The 16,198-nt window shown below is 46.7% G+C and overlaps 1 protein-coding gene across 2 annotated transcripts in view; it reads right to left on the bottom strand.

Moving 5' to 3' along the window:
• Positions 1-843: 843 nt before the first annotated feature.
• Positions 844-16,198, bottom strand: part of Erg (ETS transcription factor ERG) — a 100,026-nt gene continuing 84,671 nt past the window's right edge. For both annotated transcript variants that reach the window (XM_028879944.2, XM_037209618.1), the window contains 4 exons: positions 11,685-11,753; positions 11,039-11,095; positions 10,401-10,448; positions 844-2,753 (listed from right to left, as the gene is read on the bottom strand). In XM_028879944.2, coding sequence (XP_028735777.1) covers positions 2,233-2,753; positions 10,401-10,448; positions 11,039-11,095; positions 11,685-11,753 — 695 coding nt within the window. In that variant the 3' untranslated portion in view covers positions 844-2,232. The remainder of the gene's footprint in view (positions 2,754-10,400; positions 10,449-11,038; positions 11,096-11,684; positions 11,754-16,198) is intronic.

Here is a 16,198-nt window from a genome sequence, read left to right as displayed (position 1 = left end):
AAGTGGCAAGCTCAGAAGCTGGGCCTTGGGGGCTGTGTGTGTGTGTGTGTGTGTGTGTGTGTGTGTGTGTGTGCGCGCAAATACATGTATTTCTGGGGAGCGGGGTGCACACATGCGCATATATGTGTACACAAAGAGGTCAGAGTTAGAAGTGGCCTCAGGTGTCAGTCCTCAAGTACCTTCCACAGCTTTAAGACAAGGTCTCTCGTTGGCCTAGAACCTCACACGGCAGGCTAGCTAGCTGGCCAGAGTCCCAGGGTCCCGCGTATCTCTGGCTGTCATCTTGCCATAACTGGGATTACAGGAGTGGGCCACCACGCCTGACATTTTACATGGCTTCTAGTGATCAGTCTCCAGTCTTCATGCTTACAAGGGAAGCGCTTTAGCGCGACCATCTGCTTGGCCCTCCCTTGACACTTTGGAACAGGATCCTGCAGCTGCCCATGACTGATTTCCCAAGGATGAGAAAATCTGGCTTAACAAGGGCTTGTTCATCACTCAACAAACGTTTTATGAACATGACAATAATCTGGGGGACCAGTGGCCAGTGCAGGGCTGGAATTACTCAGTGATAATCTCAGCCGAAGGGGCTGAAGGGACAGTCATGGAGGCTCCGGGGTGAGACCTTTGCTCTTTCTGATGTAGAATTGGGTGAAGATGGGAAAGAGTGGGCTCTTGGGAGTCGAGAGGTCCATGCTGCTTGTGTGTGTAGCACTCTATCTGTATTACTGCCATCTGCTTCAGTTCTGGGACAACGACTATAACACAAACCCATAAGCTTCAGCTCAGATTTCTGCTGACAACTGTTCATCAGTAAAGAAGTACAACCCGAGACCCCTGCCATTCTGGTTCGCCATGAGAGGCCAAGCTCATTTTATTACATACATTCTGCATCTAAGAACTAGTAACTTCATATTGTAAACATTAAGCATTACAGAGTTAAAATTCAAGGCCACATCATATCATTGATTGTCTCCTTTTTTGTGTGTGGTGTGTCTTTGGCTGGCCGAGGTCAACTCGTAGTGTATAAATGCATAAGTTATATAATTATTATATAAAAAGAAAAAACCCATTGACTTGTAGACTTCATTCTGACGAACGCACAGCGTTCGCGACTCATTAAGGAAAACTGGAGCCCACCTCCCCACAATGCCTGCTTGGTCTCTGACTGTGGTGGCCACACAGGTCACCTCTCGACTGCTCCCATGAAGGACAAAGCCTCCACCAAACGCAGAGGTCCTGGACTTTTTTTGAATATTAGATAATTCCAGTTACGACTTTCTTTTCACAGAGATGTATTTTGGGTTTTGAATACGACTGCTCCCTGTCCTCCATAAAACTGTGAACTTTCTTTCAACACCGACTGCATCAAACATCACGATTCACGCTCTTTGGTCCCAAGATGTCCTACATTCAGCTTTGATGGCTTGAGCAATTGCCTTCTATTCCTTTCCTCCTCTTTATCCTCCTCCTCCTCCTCCTCTCTTCCTCCTCCACTCCTTCCCACATCCCCTCCTCCTCTACTTCCACCTCTCTCATTTATTCCTGTAATCACATACTCACACACCAGACACATGCCCTACCCACCACGTGGCTCACAGTTCCCGTAATACTGAAAAGGAGATGAGACTTTGGGTTGTCTTCACAGTTTGACAGACCTGGTATCTCTCTATCAAATGGAAAGAACCTGACTTCATCCCAAACAGCAAATGCCAGCCAAGGAAATCCACAGTGTGGTTTGTGGAGGGGCCGCCCTCTTTCTTGTCTCATTTGGTTTTGATATGTTTCTATTTCTAAACACAGGTAGTTTCCCTTCAAATGACATTCTAAATGGTATGTTAGGCCAAGACTGTGTGACTGTTATCGCTAGTGCTTTCACTGAATCCTGGTTGGTACAAGCAAGGTCCCACACTCTACAGTTTGTACACTACTTAAGGCCACTTTCTTTGGCAGTTTGTCCTTATCATGTCATGCTTTTCTACGTACAATGTCTTTGACAAGGGTGGACCACAGGTTATACGTCCATGTACATTATATTTCGAGCTTCCTCTATTTCTGTAGTAATACTTGGGTGTCGCCCACCCTCCCCTGTGAGTCTTTGGTTTCCGCCTTCCTTCCCCAGCTCTGGTCAGCCTTTGTCATTCCTCATGAGGCACTTCCGATGTGTGTTCTCTGAGTTTGTGGTGACTGCTAGGTGATTGTACGCTGTTGGGAAAGGCCTCCCTCTGGTCTCTAGTAGTAAGTACCCAGGTGAGACGGCATGTGGCTGGCCGGGAGCCTAGTGTTCGGGTAAATGCCCCCCGTCGGTGAATTCCAGTATGGGTTTGGGGCCGCGAAGAAACTAGACGATGTGACCGGGAGGGCTGGAGGGTGCGGAGCCACAAAGTTCATCTTCTGGGGGTGGGCGTGATAGGAGCCCATGTATGGGAGGTCAGAGGGGTACTTGTACAGAGATGACTCGGGAGGGTGGGGCTGCAGGGCCTGCGCGATCCCGTGGAAGTCGAACTTGTAGGCATAGCGCTTCCCGTGCACTTTGGTCATGATGTTCTTGTCGTAGTAGTAGCGGAGGGCGCGGCTGAGTTTATCGTAGTTCATATTGGGCTTGCTCTTCCGCTCCCCCCAGCGCCGCGCCACCTCGTCGGGGTCCGTCATCTTGAACTCCCCGTTGGTACCTTCCCAGGTGATGCAGCTGGAGTTGGAGCTGTCCGAGAGGAGCTCCAGCAGGAACTGCCACAGCTGGATCTGGCCACTACCTAATGACGGTGGGGAGGGACACAAAGCCAGTGAGAGCCGAGCACAGGAGAGCCGCTCCTCAGCGGCAGGCTCCCTGGACCAGGTCTGGTCCCCCACCCCAGGTCTCTGCTCCCCGGCTGCTGGTGCTTTTGTCTCTGCTCACCTCTTCAGAGAACAAGCCTTGGCTGGACCGGAGCTGGTCCACACCCACACATCCCAGGTCACACTGATGAGGGGGAACTACAGGACATCCTAATTCTGTTTGCTGCCTGTGACCCCTGGCTCCTTAGGGACCGTGCGGCACATGAAGGCTGGAGGAGGCTGGAAGCGGCTTCAGCTTTTCTACTGCCCAACGCTGCTTCCTCCCGAGAATGAACCCTGAAGGAACTATTCCTGGAGTGTCCTCACTTCTGTCTCCACTTCTAAGAAACTGTCCTTGTATGACCGTCCCTGATCATTCTCAGGACGGCCTCATAGATCCAAGTTCTCCACACAAAGAGGAGAACACACACAGGGCAAGGTTCGGGGAGGTCTTTTCACGGCAGAGTTCTTTCAAAGAGCAACCAGGTCACACTGGTTTCGGGGGAATGAATGAGCTACCCCCCCCCTTTTTGTGAGGCAGAAAAGGCTATGGATGGCAATAATAGCCCAGCACCATTTATATTGGCTGGGTCCAGTGAAATAACAAAAGCCAGGTTTAGGAAATGAACATCTACAAGTTCATGGAAAATCAAACAGAGAATGGAAGTAAACACTGTTATTTCTAACGTAACATCTGGCTGGTGCTCAGAGACCAATTCTGCCAGAACTTTCCCCAGCACAGAATTAACTCACTCAAAATGAGGAAGTTCTGAGAAAGAACCAAACAGGCTCTGTTTCAAACCAGATCACCCATTTCCAGTCCCGGGGCAAAGAGAGGCTGCCTCAAAGAACTCATGCGTGTGTGTGTGTGTGTGTGTGTGTGTGTGTGTGTGTGTGTGTGTGTGTAGAGGTAAGAAAAAGACATTTGGTGATGTTGTCTCAGTGTTTTAAGACAGGCTTTCTTGTTAACTTGGAGTTTACCCATTAGCCTTGGCTGCCTGGCCAATGAGTCCCAAAGATCCACACCACTAGGATTATCAGTGTTCACAACCACACTGAGGTTTTTGGTTTTTTGGTTTTCTTTCTTTCCTTCTGTCTTTCCTTCTTTCTTCCTTTCTTTCATTTTTTTCTTTTACGCAGGTTCTGGAGATCAAACTCAGTTCCTCATGTTTCTAGTGTAAGCACTTGGCTGACTGAACCCTCTCTGACCCTCATGACTTTTCAGAGAACAACCTAAGCAAATCACTCTAGCCACCATGTTACATTGCTCCAGGGGATCTCTGGATGTGTAAAGGGACCCAATATGTCCTGGACAAGGTTTGCCCTCCCACTTGCCCCCATGGCTGGGCCATTCTGCTTTGTCCCTTGGCTGTCCACTTCTCCAGAGGGCAACCCTTGCTGGAAAAGAGCACAGCTGTGCCCAGACAGTCCAGGCCAGACTGACAGACGGAGCTACAGGATACTCCTGTTCATGGTCCATAGCTGCTTAGTGAAAGTTATGTCGCGTACTAAGAGAAACAAAGTTAACTGGCACAGATTTGAGTTTAAAAGCGAGTGGGAAGCAGATATTTCTTCCCAGCCTCCAGGGCAGCACACTGCCTTGGGCTCATTACCAGAAATATTATCTTTTATGATACGATAAGTAATGTGAATAGACGTGATCAATGATTATAGTAACTTGGACAATCATCCGTTCAGGGAATTGATGGGATGTAAAGTTCAATGATGAATTTGCTCTTTTTGAACCCTTCCCACCCTCTACACACTGTCCAGTCCTTGTCTCCATGTAGGCTCCATGGAAATGGGGGGGGTCTGTGGATCCACCCAGAGATGCAATAGCATCGTGAGAAAGGTCAGCCTCTTTTCACTATATTCTGGAAAGGGTTGTTTTCAGTCAAGCGACACATTTGAAATGTATTAACAGCTTGTAGCTTGTCGGAATGGAAGCCTGTGCTGTTTTGGAGATACACATACAAACTGTTCTCAATCAAGGGCTGTTGCCTCCAACATCTCATTAATATGCATTGAAAAATATAAAAGATGGAACGAGAGAACCATATGGTTTTAGTATATATATTGTAACCAAAGGATTAAAACTTGAAAAAAGAATTCCATGGATGACCTGGGAATAGGAGAAGCTGTGAGTTTTGGGTTTAACAGTCTAACATATGCCTCACTCTAAACATGGACAGTTGCTGGAAAATAAATATTTAGTGTCAGCTTCCTCCCATAGGGAGAGAGCCACTCTACAGATTTCATACAAATACACAGACCAAATAACACTTGGTATCTGTTCAAACATTGGCATCATCTTTGGGAATGTGTCCCTCACCCACTTCCCTTATGAGCATGTGTAGGAGGGAAGCAGTAGGGGAAATCGTCTGTCTCCCTCGCTTCTGAAGAACCAGAAAACAAGCAAGCTCTACATGCATGGCTGGAAGCTCAAAGCTCAGAGGACAGATGAGCTCACGTCGCCCTAGGCTGTTCACTTTACTCATTAGATAGAAGGACAAAGGACTCAGAGCTCAGGACTGAGGACGAGCCTGCCCAGCCTTCCCACCGGCCTCCAAACCTGAAGAGGAAACTAGCTGTAAAAATCAACAAACGCTTAAGTACACACTATTAACAGAAGCGGTCCATCAATCCCTAAACCACTTAGGGCCACACATGTTCTCACTGAGCAAGAGTTCTCAAGGATATGATGGGGGTCGGGGTCCTGAGAAATCATTACTGGGTAAATTAAGTGACCTACTGTCTGCCAAAAATTTTAAAGCAATTTATTAAATTGCTACTATTGCTCGTACTGTGACGGTCATCATGTGCTGTGCAGAATATAGCAGAATACAGAGCAGGACTCTGACAAGAAATGTAATGAGGGCTCAGGGAGTGGCTTGGGTCACTCACCGGCCAAACCAACCAGGAAAAACAAGATTGCTGCTGGGGAGAGAGCTCAGCACTTGCCACGCAAATCTGAGGATTGGAGTTCAGGTGCCCAGAGCCCATGTAAATATCAGGTAGGGACAGTCTCCCGTCTGTAATTCCAGCCTCCTTCTCACTGTCTGGCTGGAGGCAGCCAAATGCAGTTGACCACTCAGGACCACCACCCTGGCCAGGCAGAAGCTTGGAATGGGGCCATTCTCAGAGTTTGACTTCATCCTGAAGTTCCCTGGGAGCTAGGCACAACTGTAAATGCTCACATGTGACGGTGTGTTTAATCCCCACAACATCATGTTTAGTCTACAGGAGAGCTGAGAAAACATGGGCGCACACAGATGGACTGACCTTTATGCCCAACATCAGCAGAGGTCAAACTTCTTTGTCCTACACAGACCAGTACTCTCTAGCCCAGTATCTACACACACCTCCACAGCCTCCTGGTCCTTCCTAGGCTGTCTTCCCTTGGGCCTACAAATTGTTGGGCACTCGCCTGAAAGTAACAGATGCCTACTTCTAACAACTGACAAAACTTTTCTGAGATGGCTCTGACCCTTTCAAGGCGTTGAGTGTATCTTCACACCCACCACTTCAGAATGCCTGGACGGACCTCAAGAAAAGTTCCTCCACGGAGAAGAACTTGGACTCCATCATAGGTACTCAGTGCTCAGCAGTTCTGGTGGAATGTAAAGGGGCCGGTGGCTCATCACTGATTCATGAGGTGGGGATGCCAGGACACACCTTTCTCAGCAGGAGAAATCGTATTCTAAGCACATACACCAAATGCATATTTGGAATGGAGACATTGGAACGTCCATGCCCGGACATCACCTTGTGCATTCATATGCATGACAAGGCTTTGAGAGGGGACTCAGCCGGTCAAAGAATGGCCGCTCCTCTGGCATCCTGAGGTGTCTTTACTAGATAAGTGTGCTTCTTGAAGAGCACAAATCATTGGTTCTTGTTTCTTAATTCAATGCATTAATCAGCATCCTTTAGGTGCATTGAGATCATCTACATTTAAGATAAACATATAAAGGGGTTTGTTATTTCCTATAAATGTGTTAGCCGGTGCTTTATTTCTGCTGAATTATTGGGTTTCTTTTCCTGACACCATATTGGTTTTGAAGGTTTAATGAGAAGTCTGGAAATTCAAAAAATTATCTCTGTACATAGGCATTGTTTTTAATTTTTAAAATCAAATTTGGGTGGGGAAGGAGTGTTGAGGATTGAACCTGAGGCTTCACGTCCAGACGCATATCCTCAGCCTTCTTTTAACACTTTGTTTTGAGACAGTGCCCCACTAAGTTGTTCCGGCTGGCCTTGAACTTGTGACTCTCCTGACTCAGCCTTGAACTTGTGATTCTCCAGACTCAGCTTTCCTAGTAGCTAGAAGTCACCGACTTTTGAGTGACAAAGGATTAATTTATCAGAGAATAGAAAGAGGTACTCAAACAAGAAGCTTTTTACTAAACAAAAGATGGGGGCATTCTGGTGTCAAAGGCCACATGAATCCACTGGCTCAGAGCCTGGGGGTGTACGACCAGAAGTCTCCTTCCTTGTAAACTAATTGAGTCTCTTGACTACCAATCAAAGGCTGGATTCTGTCATTGCCCAGGTCCTGCAGGAATGGTCTCAGCATAGGAAATGTGGTCCTTGACACTGGACACCAGGACCATGGACCTGTGATGCCTCAGGATGTTGCTCCTAGGCCCAGAGTGTGCTTCCGACTCCTGGCTCTGACTTGGCATTCTTGCCTACAGACAGCATCCCAGGATGCAGCTCACAGGAGGAGAAGGGGGCACTCTGAAAGCAGGCACTTAGCTTAGGAACAAATGACTCCCTGCGGCTCCATTTTCTAAACAAGCTGAGCAGTCCCTTTGCGTGGGGACAAGGACATGATGGGCGTGAGCAGAAGGGCTGGAATGGTCTTGCCTAATGCGGCTTGCCACTGTCCTCCTCCTCCTTCCTCTTCTTGCTCTATGCCTTGTCTGCCTCCCCTTTCTTCCTCCTCCCCCTCTGCCTTCTCTCCCTCATCCTCATCCTCCAAACCTTGACAGCTGTACAGCTAAATCAAAGTGTTTCCTTTCTTACCCACAGCTCACATTTTCAAAGCTTCCCTCCTCCCCTCAAGCTCATCTTCCAGAAGTGTTGGGGGAAAGAAAACAAAATCAGCCTTTAGAGACACTCGGTTCCAGACTGAGCCTCCTTCCTGTTTGGTTGTGACCCAGGGGAAGCTCTTTGACCTCAAAGGGCCTCTGGCTCCTCTTCTACAGGATGGAAATAACAATGCCGTGGGCCATACAAAGCCTGGAGGGGGACCACAGGTGTAAACACTCCCTGTGAGGCGGCCACCTCGTGGAGTGGGCGCTTAGTTATCACCACCTCCAAACACAGCCATGCAAAGTCTTCAAGTGTATGTACGTGTGCATTCGTGTGAGTGAGTGAGTGCAGGTGCACACAGCCAGATGTACGTGTGGAAGTGGGAGAATAACCTTGGGTGTCTGTCTTGTCTTCCACCTTGTTTGAGGCATCTGTGGTTCACAGCTGTGTATGCCAAGCTATCCCCGTGAGCTCCTGGGGATTCTCTGGTTTCAGGCTCCCCTCTCGCAACAGGGGGACTGAAAACATACAAGATTCATACACATCTGACTTTTATGTGGTGCTGGGGATTCCCCACTGCACAGGAAGCACCTTGCCCACTGGATGGTCTCCCCAGCCTCACAGCTACTATGGTCGTTACAATAGCTATGTGACAGTTACAAGGAAGGCTGAAAGGAGGTCAAGGAGGGACTGCTTGGAAGTCCTGGCCATCTGTGGTTGGCTACAGAATAGACAACGGGTTGTGATTCCATGGGGTAGAGATCATTGGATCTACCTGTGCCTATCTCTCCACTGGGTGACAGATCCCTGGGGCCAACTGTGTCTTGTCATTCTCAGGGATGAACTAGTAAGCACATAAGGTGTTGGACATCACCCTCTGGGCTAAAACAATGAAGAAAACAGCCTCCTCTGTTTGCAGAGCTGTTTCGAACATATTTACGGAATTAATCAGCATTAATCAAAATTTCATGGCAGACTCCGTCGTTCAATCATGATGGTATTTCAGGTTCTCCGAGAATGGATTCTCTTGTGGGGATGTGTGCAATGATGGCATCTGAATTGTTGTGTTTTCCAACCCCTGTTTGGCTTAAGGTTCATGAAACAGAAATCCCAGCCTGCACTTGCAGTGTGGCTGTGACATCTTGACACCGAATTTACGGTTGAGAATATGAAGCAGATGCCATGGAACCCTGGAGTTCATGCCAGCACAGCTGGTTCTGATCTGAATACAAACAAACAGAACAAGCTCGTTGGCACCAAAATGTGAGGACAGGTGATGGGTCTCCGCCAGGTATCGCGAGGAGTCTGTTTTCCTCCTGCGTCTAAGTTCAGAAATACATCCTCACAGTTGACCATAATTGGAATCTGATGGATGTAATATTATCTTTTTTAAAATACTGGTTGTTGGATCTGGTTTGTGACAGGTTGCATTATGTCCCCTAAAATTCATATATTGAAATCCGAGTTTCAGTAGCTCTGAAAGTGACCTGTTTTTTAGAGACAAGGGTTTTTACAGAGGTTATCAAATAGACTAAGGACACTGAAGAAGCCCATACTCCAGTATGCTGGGGTCCTTATTCCAGAATGACTGGTATATTTTAAGAAAGGAAACGTCCCAGACTGAGGAGATGTCTCTAAGTCTGATCTTCAGAACCTAGATTTTTTTTTTCTTTTTTTGTTGTTGTTTTTTGGTTTTTCGAGACAGGGTTTCTCTATGTAGCTTTGCGCCTTTCCTAGAGACCAGGCTGGCCTCGAACTCACAGAGATCCGCCTGGCTCTGCCTCCCGAGTGCTGGGATTAAAAAAAGGTGTGCGCCACCACCGCCCGGCTCCAGAACCTAGATTTTTAAAAGCCAAGCTACAGCACATGATGAGGCAGAGACAGATCGATCCTCGGGGCTCATTGAACAGCTGGCCTAGCCTACCTACAAAATCCCAGGCCAGTGAGAGAGCCTGTCTTAAAAAACAGAAAGATAGATGGTGTGATATTATCTGGATTGTTACCCTAACACTCAAGGTTATCCTCTAGCTTCCATATACATGTACAATCACACCCACATGGGCACACACACACACACACACACACACACACAGGGTGGGGTATGGACACAGAAGCACAGAGAGGAAAGACAATTAAATGAAACACAGGAAGATGATGCCATCCACGCCAGGGTGAAAGGCCCAGAGCGAATTCTTTCCTCATCACTCAGCAGCTCCCAGCCACCAGCCTCAGGTTTCCAGCTTTCAGAGTTATGTCAATGCACTGATGGTATTGAACCAACACAGGCTGTGTTACTTTGTTGCCACAACCCTAGAGAAACATTATATGTTCAATTAGGTTATAAATTTCCTTGCTGAAGCTAAAACCTTAATTTATAACCTGATCCTTTTTTTTTTTTTCTTCAATAAAGGCAAGTAAAATAGTTCAGTGAGATGAGACGTGAAAACCAAGTTTCTCAGTTGGAGAAGTTTCTCACCAGCCCAAGTTCTCCTTCGGAAATTGTCCCAATTCTAAAGTAACTATAGAGCAGATCACGAGTGGCAACTCACCTGGATTAGCAAGGCGGCTGCTGGTGGGTCCCAAAATCTGGTAAGGATCTATGAGAGAAGAAAACGAGTCAGATCTGGGAGACGTGGCAGGGGTCTGGTACCATGCAACTTCGGGCTGACAGAACTGTGTAGAGGTGAGAATGCTCCCTGCCCCTCCTCCCCCATTTCCTGCTTCTATCTCCTACACGAGGTAAGGCGTCACACCAGATCTCAGGGGAGCATCACAGTTGTAGGAAAGTTCGGGGTCCCAGATTCCCACCACCAACCCACAACCCTCACTATGCCAAGATCTAAGTGGGGGCAGTGCTGGGCCTGGGGCCACACGGGCCAGGTTGTTCAAGGTCAGCATTCCACTGCATTTCCACCTTGACAGACACAGACACCTAGACACACACCACGGGAAGTCAAAGCAACGGAACCCACAGATCCCAAGGGCACAGCCTCCACAACCATCCGGATGGTTTGCTCACATTCAACTCACAGGCCTTAGAGATGGTTGAGTAAAATCCTTCCAACTGAGACTCATCTTACATACATGACAATTGTGAAGTTCATTTTAAAGAGGGCACACTTTAAAGACCCCCAGCTAAGCCTGTAACCTTTTTTTTAGGGCTCCCAAGATGGCTTCTGAAACACACCTAATTGAGGACGCTGATCTTCGGTTTTGGGCACTGTGGAAGGAGATGGCTGAGCAGCTGAAAAACAAAACAAAACAAAACAAAAAGAACAAAAAAAGAAAATTAGCCACAACCCAGATCGGGCTGCATGTCTTCAATGTTTTTTTTTACTTTATAATCAATTAGTTGTCAGCATGGTAATTTTATTCTACAACAAGAAGCATTTGTGGTAAGAAGAAATTGCCCCCTCTAATGACATTAAATATAAACATTCTAAAACGTTTCTCATGATTTAAGAGATCTACTGTAGACATTACTTCTAAACATAATGAAGAGAAACTTGAACTGGCTTACAAAAGAGAATGAAATTAACTACGGTGTAAAATAAATAGATATGGGAAAGTGCCAGGGAAGAAGTGGAGCCAGCGGAGGGAACTGTGGTGAGAGGAAGCAGCAGTTAGCTCAGCTCGTCAGTGTGTAAACAAACCCCATTTGTCCACACGGAGAGTCACTGTTCCAGTCACTTCTCAAACAAAAAGAGCCGCGCTTAAAGATCACACGTGTTTTGCCACCAAGGGAAGGACCCCTCTGTATGTTGCAAAGATCACAGATCAACCACTGAAACTGCAACTGACCCTGGCTAAGGCAGTGGGGGCTGAGCCTGTACCTTTGGACTGGGGCGCGGGGTGGCCATGGCCGGTCCAGGCTGTTCTCCTGGGAGGCTCATAAGGTAAATCTGTAAAAAAGAGATAAATGGACTAAAGAAAAACACAGCTTTTTTTTAAATAACAGATTTGTTTCTTAGAATAAATACTGACATAATATTAAAAATATCAATGTAGGTTTTACCTATACATTGCCCTTTGCATATATTATATAGTTGTATGTATATTTTATTGATCTAAATAAAACTCTCATTTTCATTTAGCTTAAAACTATCATTGGTAGAATCTTCTAGACTTGCTGTGTGTGTGTGTGTGTGTGTGTGTGTGTGTGTGTGTGTGTGTGTTATATGCATTATATATGTGCAGGCACACATGCGTGTGGAGGCTGGAGAGGCCAACCTTGGATATTGTCCTCAAGTACCATTCACATCGGTTTTTTCTTTGTTTGTTTGTTTGTTGTTTGTTTTGTTTTCCAGCTTTTGTCATTGGGGCACTGGGGCTCATCTGGGGCTCACTGATTTAGCTAAGCTGCAAAGGCACATGTCACCAGGTGCAGATCTCTACAGGGAAACTGGGATCAAACTCAGTTCCCCAAAGCAAGCACCACAGCTGAGCCAGCTCCCGGCCCCTCCTGCTCACTCTCCTAAAGCCTTTTCCTAGGATCAGAAATCGAGATCATCGCACCATTACTCTTCCACAGGCAGACTTACCACAGGACTGGTCAGAATCTACACTTTCACCATCTCCAGAACTCAGAGCCCACACCGGGCATGGATCACCCCAAATCTACCCAGCGACAGACATTCACGCTCCTGCTGTCTGCCCTCTACTTGGGAATGAGAGCCGCTTTCTTACCCCGCTGTGAGAGGCTCCCGAGGCTCCCCTCACCTCCCCTTGACAGTCTTACCCACTGATATCGTCAGTCTTAATCGGCTTAGTTGTTTTTCTAGGCAAAAGGCCCCTCTTTCTTGTTTCCTACGAGAATTTAATCTCTCTCTAAAATGAATTGCATGAAACAAATTCAGGACTGAAACGATCGTCCTACAACACATCAACAATGACATAAATACATGCTAATTATTTTTATTTATACATAACGTTACTTGTGCCGCGGACCGCCATTACCCACTGCACTTGCTAATTTAGTAACTACAGCAATGTATTCTCAGCGGAGGTTCTGTCACTGAGGCGCTTGTCACATCAAGCTTTTAGGTCATTTCAGTTTTCTTTCAGAAATAGAGCCCAGAATCATTATTTCTCTCCCTCTTATTAACCATGTGTATAGGGAAGCTACATCTACATGTAATTCGATTACAGAGCCGTCTCAAAACTGCGAACTAGGTGTGGTGGTTCAGGCCTGTGAGTCCAGCACCTGGGAAGCAGAGGCAAGAAAGTCAGCGCAGAGTCTTCATCAGTTACACAGACTATCTGAGGCCAGCCTTGGTTACATGCCCTGCTACCTCAAAACAAACTAGATCTAGGTGTGAAGGCTCGTGTCTGTAATCCTGGCACTTGAAAGGCTGAGGCAGGAGGATTGCTGTAAGTTCAAGACCAGTCTGGGCTCCAGGGTAAGATGCTGTCTTGGAACAAAAGCAAAACTTTAAATGAATTTTAAAACAACACTCCCTTGGTTGGTGGGTCTCTGTTTAATGTCAAGCGCCACTCTAGACCACCTGAAAGCCACAGCCGCGTACTCGGGCAGGCTTGCTGCTCACACACAACAGGGGATGGCCACGGAACTCTCACTTGGAGGACGGAGTGGTGCAATTATTTTGGGTCTCTCTTTAAGTAAATCGTTTAAGCTTACTCAAAACTGGCAATCTGGTGGATCAGCTTTCAAAGACCCCCACCATGCTGCCAAGTGTGTGCCCCTTCCTATGTTCACATCCGAAGAGAGCGACGTGAAACCCAACACAGAAAGGCCTTAATTCAATCAGTCTGTTTGGCTGCCCCCATCGCAACTGGTGTGGTCTGTGAAATTCTACCCTCCTGGGCTTCGGAGAGTTAGACAGTTTTCCTTTTTAAAACCCTACTATTGCTCATTCTCTCGGGGGCACTTCTGCATTCTGGGACCTTCAGCTTTTCTAGAGTTGGGATGGCATGTGGGAATGAAATCTGTAACTGCAATCAATTTACAACTAAATTCCGTCTTACATCTCTGGAAACATTTTGAGAATATATTCTCAACCTGTCTTGGTTTTATTTCTAAAATGAAAAAATAAAGGGGGGACATGGGGGCAGAATTCAGTCAGCTGGCTCAGTAGGCAAAGAGGCTTCCTTCCAAGCCTTGTTACCTGACATGGACCCCCAGAATCTGCACGGTAGAAGGAGAGAGTCAACTCAGCTAAGCTGTCCCCTGATTTCCACGTGGCATGTGTACACCCCCACCCCCACCTCAAAATAAATAAAACATAGTAATATTTATTTTTTAAAAACTGGTTAACCAGAGTTTTATGACAGAAATCAGTAAGTGAGATACCCCACCTACTTCAGAGGCAGACAGATACACCAACAAAGGCCGATTTACCAAATAAAAATGGTGGTATCACAGGAGTGTGTTCCATGGATCATCAACCAAGACACCCTTGAGGGTTAGGAACGCAGACTCTAACCCTGGACTTAGAGAGTGAAGCCAGAAGCCCGCTCAGGTCCCAGACCACTCACACATGTGTGGAAGCGTGCAAAAGTCAGCTCCAGAGAATTTCCACTCTAAGAGTTCCTATAAAATTCACCATTCTCAAAGATAATGACTTCAGGAATGCTAGCCAGACTATGCAGATCTAACTACAACTGTAGAACAGTCTGGTACGGAGGTTCTAAAGGGGCCTATGGGACCTGAGCTAGAAGAAGGCAGGTGGATGTACCAGAGAGCCGTGAGTTTCTCAACTACACCCAGAAAAGCACTGGTCGTGAAGTGTGGCTGGAAAAAGAACACTAACCATCACACTAGAACTAATATTTGGAAGCTCTTTATTCATAAAATCCTTTGAAAGATGAATAGCCTTGTCCCACCCTCCTCTGGAAATAACAACCACCAGGCGAGTTTAACTTTCAGTCAAGTATTTGAGACGCTTGCATGGAGAAGTGATTAACATGTTCACAAACACACTGCCCTGGTAGATACGCGGGTCCTGTTTTCTTTCATGAGAGCCTCTGCCAATATTTCCTTATCAGCCACTGGTCACACGCCGTGACACTAAGCCCCTCCTGTGGCAGATGACCTCGGGAAATGCTGACCTTGGAAATTTCTGGGGATGAGGAACGATCAGGATGGTGGCAGAGCCAGCATCACATACGTCTACCCCTGACTGCTTAGAAGACCACTACCCATGAGCCTTTGCTGCCCAGCCTGATAGAAGAGCACAGGCTTTTAATTAAATATATATATACATATATATATACACATATATATTGTTTTACATTTAAATTTGGTGAGCAGCCTAATGCCGAGTTTTTTTCCGAGGTGTCTTTTCAAAGGAATTAGCTCACACATTTGTGCACAGGAAGTCACTTTCTGGCATTCACTCTGCTATTGTAGCCGTTGAAAATGATTGGCAAGCCCGAACCCTTTTAAAGCAATCTCACAGGCAGCTTTGGATGGCTATCGAAACATGGTATATGCCATGATCCATACTAAAACAACAACATGGAGATACAAAGTAGGGGAGGCTTGTCTGGTGCAGACCCCCACACATAGCAGATTGTGTGTTTTGGGGGAGCTGAGATCAGTTTCTAATCCTGAAGGAGGTCCTAAGACATCAGAGGATCATCCAAGAATCCTGCCTCCCTCCCCAGTGAGGGGTAAGTTCTACTAAGCTGCATTCTCCATTGGCTCAGATCACTGGAGGGGGCTTGCCAGCTCCCGTGACCTCCACAGAGTCACTTTGCATTTTAAAGGACCAGGACTTGGCTCTCTGGAACATTCATCCTCATTCTGCAGAATCTATACCAGGTCTATAAGATGTCTCTGGTGATCCCCTGGAGGAAGGAAGGAGATGGGAAGGAATGGATGGGCCTCCTCTCACGCATTTGAAGTCAATGAGGAAGGCAAGATAGCAGTCGGAGAGTTACTGCCTAGAACCAATCTGCAAAGCTCTGGAAAACAGGAATTTTTTGATTCAGCCTTTGGGTAATTAATCTGCACCATCTTCTTCATCCAGATCTTTCTAAATTCTTCTTCACCCCTATATCAAACACCTAGAGATCATGTTTGTGGATGATGATCCTGGCCTTTTAACTATGCTTACAAATCTCTGTGGCTGTGTAGAAACTTGGGACAAGCAAAGAATGCAATAAGCCAACTGCTAAGGCTCGAGGTTTACAGAGCACCCAACTGAGGGGTACAAGAGCTGTGGGCTCACCCAGCTCAGTCATACTCAGCAGCAACAAGTTTCAGAGTTTCATGGAGGAATCCCCCCCAACCCAGAGGCACCAGCTTCAAAGTCACACTCCATACAAAGCTGTGTGTGGCAGTTACACACTCCAATTACTTTTGGTGACACCCTGGGTACTATCA

The sequence above is a fragment of the Peromyscus leucopus genome, chromosome 12, assembly GCF_004664715.2.
Source record: "Peromyscus leucopus breed LL Stock chromosome 12, UCI_PerLeu_2.1, whole genome shotgun sequence".
Taxonomy (NCBI): Eukaryota; Metazoa; Chordata; class Mammalia; order Rodentia; family Cricetidae; genus Peromyscus; species Peromyscus leucopus.
This window is presented reverse-complemented; position numbering and strand designations above follow the sequence as displayed.